Genomic DNA, 12586 nt, shown 5'->3' with positions numbered 1-12586 from the left:
GAAGCAAACTTACACACACACACAGGTACAGGCACAGTGAGACAACACTCATACACGCATTTGTTGATAGACATCCAAGGGTTAGTGCTGGCCTGATTCACTGAAACACTTCTTTTGCAAACAGATTCACACCCGTTATCTTTCTTTGAAAGCCTGGTGGCGTAAACTTTAACTCGTCCTCTAATTATTTACGGATATTATCACCTTTTACCCCACGTATCCGAATTACGAGTTTTGCAGCTAACTGCTATCAACGCACTCCCGTAATTTTCCCAGGTAACTTTCTATTAGGTACATCCTGCTGAAATTTAACTGGGAGAAAATGCCCGGTAAAAGAGGGACGTGTTTTTTGTGCAGTACACACTAAATCCACATTATGTACCCCATTTTTTTGCAAACCTCATTATTATAAGTGACAATAATGGAACTCACCTATGCATACTCACAAATCACCGGATTCTGTTTTATTTTCAGGGAATACATGTCTCCAAGCAGTTTTCTGTGATTGACAGTGGTAAGTAAACATGAAATGTGTTTGTGAAAGTATTGTTCTCGTCGTGGGGCCTGATTCACAAACCTTTTTCTTAGAATAGGTCTGTTCCACTCCGGAAGAGTACGCTCAGTTTGAAGACCATGAAGACCAACGTCGTGGTTTAACAGTAGTATAGTTAATCTATATAGAAGGGCCGAAAGACGAACCAAATCACGTTGCCTGGATTAGCCTTGTTAATGTTGACTGTGCCTTACTCCAGGTTTAGGTGTGATTTACGCATGCACGATAAACTTTGTGTTCACTATAATACACAAATACTCACAGAGAAAGCTTTGTGAACCAGGCCCTCCGTGCATTCATATTACGTGATAATTAGCAGTGCATAGCAAGGTCACAAGTTATAGTTACTTTAGGGCACGAGTTTTAGTTACTTGAAATAACTGTAACTGTAACTGGTGAATTTCAGAGGTTTTGTTCATTTAAAAATGTATGTTTTAACTGCCTTTTTGACCTAAATAGGGTGTCCTTTTAAAGTTTATTGTTTCAGTGAATTTCTAAGATGTTTTAACAGAACAATAATACAGTATTACTATTCTTAACTGTAATGTCACTTTAACCTTTGTCTTTTTTCAATGATTTCCGATGTCTTTTTTGATGTAAACTACAATATTAATTGCTGTGCGCAGAGTGTGGTTGGGCACAGAGCTTGGGTCCAACCACTCACTGTCGCCCAACCATACTGTCGCCCAACCCCACCACTGTTCATGGTTTGGGTCCAGGGCCCAGCATGTGGCCAAGCACTGCCCCCATCCTCCATGAGCATCCTACCCCCTTCAGTGAACAGCCTTTGTCTGTGTGTGGTGTGCTGTTCAGTGCCAACACACCGTTGGCGCCCAACCCTACCTGCTGTGCACAGCTTATGGCCCACCCTGAACACCCACATCTTTAATATTTGTTGGCCACCACGAGAGAGCCACAGGGCCCCCACAACCTCTGCGGCTTACTTCAAGCAGCCACATGTTAGTAAATACACCTCCTTGTATTTTATAGTATTTTATGTGCTTGCCAATAAAGATAATTTGCCCAATATTTATGGGCTTTTGATGCAGGGCAGCTCACCAAGTCACATTAAGGTGCTACCCTGTGTCAAGTTTGGCTCCTCCATAAGCATGGAGGACGTCAAACCCGCAAGCAGCACCTGCTGCAAATCGTTTCACAACTGTGTTTATTATCCCTTCCTTCTGAAAGGGGCAAGGCATTAGGGATGACGAGCAGAGGGGAGTGCACTGTGCACTCCCTTCAGAGTGCATGTGTGTTTGGCCAGCAGTTTTGGGCCGGCCTAGCACACATATGCACAGTGCTCCCTCCAGCCCAGCAACACAGTTTCTGGGCTGGCGAGAGCCTGAACAAGCTCTCATTCAGCCGGGGAACGTCCTGGCTGGGAGTCTGTGCCTACGTGGAGCAGAGGAGCAGAGGAGCTGCGCAGCACGGAAGTGGAGATAATTGTTTCTATTTTATTATTGTAAATGTTAATTATTACCCCCCCAACACCCACCCCTTCCCCAAGCGCCACCCGGCCCCCAGGAATTCTCGCTGCCCTGCACTAAATGAAAAGGGCAGGAATGCACTGTATCTATGTAATACTGCACATTCCTGTACTTTCCCACTGCGCTGGCGCCGTTTTCGCTGTCTAGCACCAACACAGGCACCCTTGCAGCATGGTGCATGGGTGCCTGCGTTGCATGCAGGGTTATTTTTGTGCAGGAAGGGACACCTTCCTACATAGTAATAATCCTGGGAGGCATTTTCTTCTTCCGATGTGTGCTGCAGAATGCAACAGACATAGAAAAATGAAAAAACAAAGGAGAACTAAAGATATTTCTCCTCATTGTGCCTCCCCTGGGGAGGTGTAAGGTTTTGGGGCATCCCCAGGTTTACAAGTTATTGTAAATCTTGAAATGTGTAACAATGAATGGGTGTTGCGTGTGAACACCCACCACAACACCTATGGAACGATACCTAGTGCATAGTAAGACAACGCAGTGATTTGTACTGCCTTGCATATTTATGAGGCCATTCAAAGTCATGCAAAGTGGCTTTGCGTGGCCTCATAGATATGATGTGGTGGTTTGCTCTGCAGTTGTATCATAAAACGACAGCCCAAGGAGTTCATAAATATGCCCCACAACTGTTGCAACCAGATTCCTGTTGCCAGAGTTGAAATTCAAAAGCTATGCCTGGATATCAAAGACTTATGTATTCAGAGAAGAATTGTGGGGTAGCATTGTATTTACCTATTGACAATGAGAGAAGCAACTTTAAAACTCATGCCAAGTGAGAGCAAACACTAAGGGCCTCATTGTTGAGGCCCTAACGGCACACTGCGCTATTGGAGCATCATTTAAAAAACAAATATTGTTATTTCTCCCTGTTGCGCCACTTTAACAACAACCCTGAGGTGGCATAGGAATCTGATGCGTTCCCAGTCTTGTAAATCTGTGAGTGCATCAGATTCCATCGGATTCCATGGGTGTTGCTGTGGGAACACCGACAGCAACACCCATGGAACGCATCTTTCACGTAATGTTATGCATGAAAGGGGTCCATGTTTTCCAGGCCATGAAAAGCCATGCCAGGTGGCTTTGCTTTGCCTTGCAAGTATGGGCCAGCAGACTGCGCCACCATAGTGTTTTGTAAAGATAGTCATTAGCCAATCAGATAATGTCTTTTCATAGTATGTACTGCTGCATACTGTAGAGTTACCGCAATATGCCTGGAACTATGTATAACAAAGTATTTTTAGACTAATGGCTTTAACACTATTTAAAGACTTTACACATACTTTCCAAAAATGACTATTTACACCCAATAATCCATATTCCTGCTGCATTTAATCTACATCTGTTCATCCAGTTTCTCTCTCCATCTTCACTCTCTGATTTTCCATTCTATGCTGCTCCACTCCATGCTACTCCAGTCTAAGCCACTCCACAGTATACTCCACTCTTTGCCAAGCCACTGTGCACTGTATGCCACTATAGACTATGCTATCCCACTGTACCCACTACACTGTACTTAACTCCACTGTATGCCATCCCACTCTATGCCACACCACCCTATGCCACTCCACTCTACACTACTCCACCCAATGCAATTCCACTCTATGCTATTCCACTGTACAAAACTCCACTGTACCCCACTCCACTGTACGCTATTTCATTCTATGCCACTCCACTGTATGTCACTTCACACTACACCTCTCCTCTTACCCCACTTCACTCTCTGCTATTCCATTCTCTGCTGCTCCACTCCATGCCACTCCAGTCTAAGCCACTCCACTGTATGCCACTCGACTCTACGCTATTCGATTGTACGCAACTCCACTGTATGCTCCTTCACTCTACACTATTCCACTCTACGCCACTTCACTGACTGCCATTCCACTATACACTATTCCACTCTACTCCACTCTATGCTATCCGACTGTATGATAGTAAACTCTACCTTACTCCACTGTTTGCTAGCACTCTATGGAATTCCACTCTATGCTACTTCACTGTACTCTTTTGTACTCCACTCCTTGCCACTCCGCTGTACGCTATTGCACTGAGCACCTCTCCTCTCTACTCTTTAACACATCTACTGTACATTATTCCACTCTATGCCACTCCACTGTACCCCACTCCAGTCTGCGCCTCTCCACTGTATCCCACTCCACTCTACACTGTTCCACTGTATGCAGCTACACTCCACGCCACCCAACTCTACGGTATTCGATTCTGTGCCACCTCACTGTACACCACTCAAGTGTTTGCTATCCACTCTATGCTACTCCTCTGTACGCCACTCCACTCTACACCACTGCACTGTTTGCCACTCCACTCTGCACCACTCCACTGTAGGCTATTCCAGTCTATGCCACTTGACTCAACGCCACTCCAGTCTATGCCACTCCACTGTTTGCCACACCACTCCACTCCACGCTACTCAACTCTGTGCTATTTCAGTGTAAGCCCTTCTATTGCACTCCATTCCTCTGTATGCCACTCCACTCTACATCACTCCCCTGTCCGCCACTCAGCTGTAAGCTATTCCACTGTATGCCACTCCACTGTACACCACTCCACTGTAGGCTATTCTACTGTACACCACTGCACTTTACGCCACTCCACTGTACCCTACTCTACTCTATTCCACTGTGTATAACTCTATGTCACTCCACTCTATGTTATTTCTCTCTATGCCACACCACTCTATGCCATTCCACTCTACTCAGCTCCACAGTACGCTCTTCTATTGTATGCAACTCCACTCTATGCCACTCCACAGTACGCTACTCCACTCCATGCTATTTCATGTACACCACTTCACGCCTCTCCACTGTACTCCTCTTAGCGACAATCTACTCCATTCAACAACAGTCTACACCCCTTCACTCTACCACACTATACTCCACTCCTTCACATTCCACTGTACACTAATGTACTCCTACTGCACTGCACAACACTTTACCCCACTGTATGGCAATGTACAACACTCCACTCTACACTGCTCCAGTCTTCTCTACTCCAATCTATGCAACTCCTCTCTACAAGACTACTACACACTGTGCCACTATACCACACTGTACTCCTCTCTGTATCCCTATGCTACACTTACCAATGCTCTACTCCACTCTTTGCCCCTACACTCCACTCTACGACATTTTGCAACACTTTACGACATACCACTCCACGGTATTGTACAAGATGCCACTCCAATTTATGATAGTGTACTTAACTCTACGCTACACCTGTGCACTCTAGTGCACCCACACCATTGCATTGTACAACACACCACTGCACTCTTAAACTTTAGTCCACTATATGCTACAGAACCCCACTCAACTCCACTCTGTTGTACTCCACTCTATATTACTATACTCTACGATCCTACACTGTATGACACTCTCCTCCACTGTGCTGTACAACACCCCACCTAATGACACTCCACTCGATGACACTATACTCTAAGATTTGGCATACATATTTACTTAAAAATACAACACACCAAATCACTGAAAAAAACAAAGGTTAAACCTTTGTTATAGTTAGGAAAATGTTATTTATTCTCTCTTTGCAAACCATAGTTAAACTGCATAAACATTAGGAATACTATAGTTATAGTTATACCAGAAATGTATAAGTTAAAAACCACCGTATTATAACTATAACTCGTCATTCTACCATGTACTGTGTTCTCACAAATATTGTCATCTGGGATGTTATAAGTGTTGGAAATGCTATAATTTTAGATGGTGTAAATTATTATATAATGTGAAAGGGTATAAGCAGTGCATGGATAAGGTGTGAAGTATAGTTAATGTATTGTGGCTACTGAGTTCAATACACTGTGTATGGAGGTATGCTAGTTATAATAATTTAATCTGCGATAGGTCTAAAAACATTTGAATATTTTGTAAGTCAAAGGGACATAGAGGGTTACAACATTCGAAGATGCTGCTGAGTATAACTGAAATGTGTTTGAGCAACAATATTTTTCTGTTCAACCATCAAATATTCCAACAAACATGCAGGACTGCAATGGGAATGTCCTTCTCTCCTAGCTATGCCAATCTAACAATGGGCTGGTTGGAGAGGGAAATAGCATGGGGTGAAGAGTATGAACCACACTTGGAGAAACTCATACTTTGGTTGAGGTATATAGATTTCCTTTTCATAATCTAGAATGGGACAAGTGAAGAGTTTCTGATATACTTGAATACATTAACTATCAATGAAGGTGGCATGAAATTGACATGTACTATGATTCAAACAGTTGGAATATTTGGATGTGAGTGTTTATATAAAAACAATCTGATAGATACTAAATTACATAGGAAACCAACAGCAACAAACAGCATGCCACATGGCACAAGTTTCCATCCAACAACTCATAAAAAGCATACCATATTGAACAATTTTGAGAGTGAGACATAGTTGCTCAAATGAACTAGAAATAGAGAACCAATCTGAAGAAGGCAACAGAGATTCCTTAAGAGAGGATAGCATTTGAAGTACACAAAACAAGGAGCAGAAAGAGCCAAATCCATAACTCGTACACAAATCTTGGTTCAGAGGAAGAAAAATTATATTTAATGTGAACAAGAAAAAACAACCATCAGACTTATACTCACATATAGCAAAGAGAGCCAAGAGATTTATAAACTATTCAACAGACACTGGAATCTTATGAGCAAAAATCTACATATATGACAAACAGCGGGTCCAAGACCAAGGATCACTTACAGAAAAGCACAGTCCCTGAAAGAGAAGTTGATTAGAAGTAATTTCAATGACACAAAGTGACATATGTGACTGGATAAAGAAAAGAGTGGAATCATGAAGTGTAACAAATGTAAAGATTGGAAAAAAGTCCTAAGAAATCAGAGACTTAAATATTCAAACAATAACTATCACTCAAAGAATTCCGTGTGAAACACAATTTATAATATCAGTCATTGAGTGTGAGTTCTGCCTCAAATATGTTGTTAGGACTATTTGTTCTTTGAAAAAGAGGATCTTGGAGCACAAAAGGGTGGTGCAGAACAAAGACACTAGCTATGCCATTGTCAAACATTACATACAACATCATGATAATAATTGGAAAACTATGATATGTTATGGCATAGCAAGCATCCAAAAGAAAGTGAGAGGTGGAGATCGGATAAAAACACTCTGCTGCCTGGAATCAAGATTCATTATAAGACTAAGAACCACAATCTCATATAGTTTGAATGCCAATGACGAAATGCGTGAACATCTCTGAAAAGAGCAATGGATTTTAACCCACACATTAGCCAACAAATCATGATCAGTTAATTAGGAAAAAAATTGAAGTAACAATTGAAAAGAAGTTTAACTGCTATAATTTTTTGACATAGAGACTTCTGGGACTTAGTAATCTGGTGAAAATCCATGATCAACTACCTTCATTTACTAGAGCACTGATCTGATAACATCATGAGTATATATGGATTAATGACTGTAATCTGACTCAGACTGGCAAGAAAGTCTAATACTGTGCAATACAACATTATCAACATAGCCAGTCATGGTATAGTTGCAAAAACGATTCATCGTAATAGTACTGAGCCAAGATTGTAATGCTTAACACACGCATTCATTATGACAGCGTTAAACACAGAACTTGGTTGCAACACAATACTAATGTGAATACTACATTGAAATAAGAAGATTGCAACAAGAATGTCCATAAACTGTTTTGTTGACTCATATTATTAGAACTCGTTTTATTTATGTAATTTTTTTTTTTTTCTAACAGGACTGCAATTGCCATAATGCTCCATAATGGGCAGGACAGGCTGCTGTATATATAGGAGCCCTAGATGATTGACTCACTTACTGTGAAAAATACCTTAGAGTCGAAATGCATTGGTGTTTGTCATGAGATTGCCTGACATTAAAATGTAAGATATTTTGAGTTCCTGCAGTGCAGTGTCTGTTTTTTTGGTTACAAAAATAATTTTGGAGGGTTGGTCTACCTCAAACGTTAGCACCAGCAGGAAGAGTGCACTGTGTTTTGACCAAACTATATATATATATATATATAGCCTGTTATCTTCCATCACTGTTTTGCCAGATCTTCACTTTGGTCTGGGCTGCCATCCTCCTTTTCCCCTTGATGCCTCTTTGCTTCTCTCCTTTCTTCTTGCTCCATCCAGTCTAATCCCCATTCCATTTTTCTCCTATGATCCCTGCCTTCCTCTCCTCTTTCTTCACTGCATTCTTTCTCTTTTCTCTTCCCAACCATCACTTATTCCCTTCTCTCCCCTTCCTCTATTTTCTTTTTAACCACTCCAATCACTTACTTCGCCCTTTGACTTGGTAAAAATAAAACACAACATGTTAGAAAGCCTAACCTGAGTTTCATGTACAGTTGCAAGCAGCACAGCAAAATATTCAGTCAAATCAACTGACCTGAGTTCTCTTTAGAAAAAGGTAAATTGGAAGATAATGTTAAAGTACTGGACATTTATGGCAGTTTATATAGGTTTTCTCTCAATACAAGTCTATGGATCCTAATCACCTGATACTAACAGGCCGGATCTTCTCCCAGAGGACAAATGAGACACCTTTAAGGAGGAGATAACATTCATAAATACAATACCCAAGATCCTGCTTTGAGATGCCTGGAATGGAAACGAGGTTTCACTTTGCAGAAAAGTGCAGATTTCAACCTTGAATAACTTGGCTTCTGTTCTACTACAGCCGTGAAGCTTAGCTAGCATATTGTAGGCTAATAAATACTTCAAATCAATAAGAAAGACATTAATATTGTATTATAAAATATATAGTTACATGCGTCTTATACAGAAATATAGAACAATAATTTTGTTATATATAGGAATATATGATTTTGTTTTCACAACCCCCCTTTTTCTTGGAAGAGACATTCTATACAACAATTCAATAGAAAGGAATCTTATTGTTTCCTTTTTTACTTCTTCATTGGCATTTTCCTCTTCATCCTCAAAAACACCTCAAGAACAGTAAGTGTAGAAGTATTAGCAGTGCTTTCATTTGTGCGGGAGCATTGGATGAAGCACATTGTTAGTCTTAAAATTGCTCTGTATATAGGAAGTACAATTAAAATGGTTGCAATAATTAATTCAAATATTTTTGTTCCTCAGGGTCTAAAGCAAAATCATGCCCACTCTTTATCCTGTGTAGCTTTCTGACACTTTCCTCTAATTCTTTATCTGTTTATGTATACTAACAGAAGTGATGGGATTATGGGTGCAATATTCAGAACCTGCAATAGCGCAGACTTCCCATGGCCTCTATAAGGTAATCTTATGCCATCTTATTTTGAATTAACATTCTGGCATGGGTGTCTAGTTCGTCTGTCACTAACCCAAAAGTTATTGTGATAGAAATAGCAATTTTTTCTGAAATCTCTGTATTTCTTTTTATTTAATTTAAAGCAACAGTCATCCGGTACATGGAAATTAAATCTTAAAATAACCTATTATTAGTTTAAATAGCCCACCTACCCCTTTTTCATTCTAAGGGATGATCATAATGTCTCATAGAGGGAACAATGTTTCCTGGATAACAAGTCCCAGTACAATCTAAGGGCACCCAAAGGTGGACTTGTGACCCGCAAATGAAATATGCATGATTTCCTTGCGGGAATACAGAAATATTTACTTCCCGATACTCACAAACAATCAAGTTTGGCATGTTGCCCTTCAATGGATTGTTAAACTTTTCAGGGCCTGGACAGGAACGGGGGAGATTTTAGTATTCTCTGGCAGTCTATAAACATAGTGGAAAGATGAAGGCAAGCGTCATTTAAACTGATGGGTACTGCTGTCAAAGGAGTGCCATTCCCCACATTATAGGCATGTATCTGCAAATCTAGCAGAAGGAGAAGTAATTGTAATTAATTAATTATAATATATGCAAGTTCAACCCCTTGTTTCCTAAAATGATGAAAGCAGTGCTAATATATGTAACACATTGGTCCCACCTCAGCAAAACAATCAGGACCATTATTATTTTTCAAAGTAAATGCTTGGTCCCAAGAAGGTACTAGATCGGTCATATACCTGCGATCTGACTTTAAACATAACAACACTAAAACGCCTCAATAGGGGAATATATGCACAAGTAACACATGACATCAGCATGGTAACTATGCACGTTGGCTTTCCGCCCCCTGTGCATCAGGAAAACCTTGGTAGTACATCTACTAAACATAGGTATTAAAACTCCTTGCTTTATTTAATCTGCTCCTACAGGTGTTTACCATCCTTCACTTCAGTTTTTAGAGGATACTGGGTTTCCTGGACAGCTTTTTCTTTAGTGGTTCCATAGAACAGATGATTCTGAAATTGGTGGCCCCTTTAGACCACAATGTGGATGGAAGCTGTAACAGCAATCCAGTTAAATCAAGAGAAAAAAGTAGACTTACCTACTTCACCTGGGCAACATAGGCTCTCACATAATAGCACAACTGGTTTCTTGTTGTTGAGGTATTTTGAGGGAATTCTGAAGTTTTTAGAGCTGAGCAGCTAGCACCCATGACAATAAGCAAGTAGCATTTGTACACGCAATGACACCAATATCAGAGAGCCATTTCAAACCTACTTGAATTAGGTTATACAAAACGCAATCAAAACGTATAGGTCTGTCCAACAATTCAGGGCAAGTGTTTTTGGACTACCTGATGGAAGTCAGACTGATAAAGGAGGATTAGCACTTCAAGAGCAATATTGGGGCAGACTTTTTTCCAATGCCCCAACTCGCCACAAGAGAAACAAGAACCTCCTGATCCCAGGACCTCTCCGTAGCCACTCCCTTTCCTTCTTCCAACTCTTCTGTCTCCCTGCCCTCCCATCACTCAAACTGTGATGGGTTCCACATCCCATACATTTGACTGTCCATTGCATATTTGTTTAGTTTTTAGAATATTACTTTTTATTCAGCATTTTATTTATTTTTCTCTTGTGAGGTCACACAATTATTGGTGACCACCACAAGTTTAGCCAACTTCTTAGTCTGACATCCAGTGCAAATTGTTGTCCAATGGCAAGCAACTCACATTTGATACCAACCCCTGTAAAAAACAGCAGCTGAAGATTCCCAAGCCATCTCTTTTGGACAGACTGTGCCTGAATGCCTTTCAAACACATCCTTAAGTCGTTTGAAATAATCAGCTTGTGCCCCAACCCTATTTTGTTTGCGGTTTGACATCTTTTCCAATCGGTTTTCAATGAGGACCTCCACAATCACATTCTACAATCTATCCTTCACTGAGCCATCAATTCCAGGGGCCACTCTCAGCCATGTTGCTTTCTCTACCAGTCTTTCTCTCATCTCACTCAGCACTATTAATCTCAATGACTGAGTCACATCTGCCCAATTGGGTTTCTATTCCTCAAACACACTGCAGATCTTGTCAGAGCTGGGTGAGATTTTCCTGAATATTGGGGAATTTTGTTCTTGATACTGATTAAATCAGACAGGTGGGACATGAACCATAATTCTGTATCCAGCAACATGGTAATTCATGAAGGGTGGAAGAGTAGGAGAGAAAGGACCCTCATCATCTGCATCACCTGGAAGGTGAAAAGTGGGACCCTTATAGACAGCCATACTGCATTCTAGGGTAATAATAAGACTTCTATTTTTGTTGTTTTCTATGTCCCAGGATGAATGTGTGCATACTCTAGACCAATCCACAGTAGTGAAATCAGCCTCCAATCTCATCACTTTACTGCCAACCAGTTGCATCACAGCACTGGCTTGCCTTGTACATCCTTGTGCTCCAGCCAGCGGTGGTCCTGACAGTGGTCCAGCCAACGGTACTCCATTTCTGGACACAGCTGCACTCCCAGCCCCAATGGCCAGTATGGGGAATATGTCCAACAGATCCTCCTCTTTAGTGTCCTTGCTCTCTTACTCCTTCTCTTGTGGTTCAGTGATCTGAGGAAATAGATATGGAAGAAACAGAACAGTTGGAGCACAAGCCCTAACTCAGGCCTCATTGTGTCTAATATGGTATTTAATTTCTCCTGGGTATCTCTCACACTTCAGACTTAGGACTCATGGTTATCTTTGTGTACCACCTCATGCCATATCTTATTTTTGGGATTCTTAATTTCTTCTGTACATTATGTAATGTCTCTACATCGAATGTACCATGTTCAGTAAAGGACTTCTTCTCGTTAGTGAGTCCCACCACCCTTGTAAATATTTGAATGTGCCTTTACCATATTGTTCGTACATAATCTTATGCAGGAGTCTCTTTAGGTGGGGGAATCACCAATGCTAAGATTGCCTGCTCCCATATCTGTCCCTTACAGTTCACTCACACCCGGTTAACAGGGAAAAGGTCTGCATAACTCTGCAGCATGTGCCTTAGTTCCTTTAGTTGCCTAAAACTGCAGTTTGTTGTGAGCCGTTAGGAAGGAAAGAACAATTTCACTATCATATCAAGATTCCACCTCTATCCCAATTCGTGGGTCTCCAGAATAATGTTTGCTATTTTCAGCACTACCCAAACAATTAAGATTAGTTTGAAGAT

At 41.0% G+C, this 12586-nt stretch overlaps 1 protein-coding gene across 1 annotated transcript in view; it reads left to right on the top strand.

The window, feature by feature from the left end:
* Positions 1-12586, top strand: part of LOC138296506 (CD109 antigen-like) — an 827002-nt gene that overhangs the window by 188755 nt on the left and 625661 nt on the right. The window contains exon 6 of the mRNA XM_069235677.1: positions 475-514. Within this exon, the coding sequence (XP_069091778.1) occupies positions 475-514 (40 nt within the window). The remainder of the gene's footprint in view (positions 1-474; positions 515-12586) is intronic.

This window comes from Pleurodeles waltl, chromosome 5, assembly GCF_031143425.1.
Source record: "Pleurodeles waltl isolate 20211129_DDA chromosome 5, aPleWal1.hap1.20221129, whole genome shotgun sequence".
Lineage (NCBI taxonomy): Eukaryota > Metazoa > Chordata > Amphibia > Caudata > Salamandridae > Pleurodeles > Pleurodeles waltl.
The sequence above is the reverse complement of the archived record's forward strand: the minus strand, read 5'-3'. Positions and strand labels throughout refer to the sequence as shown.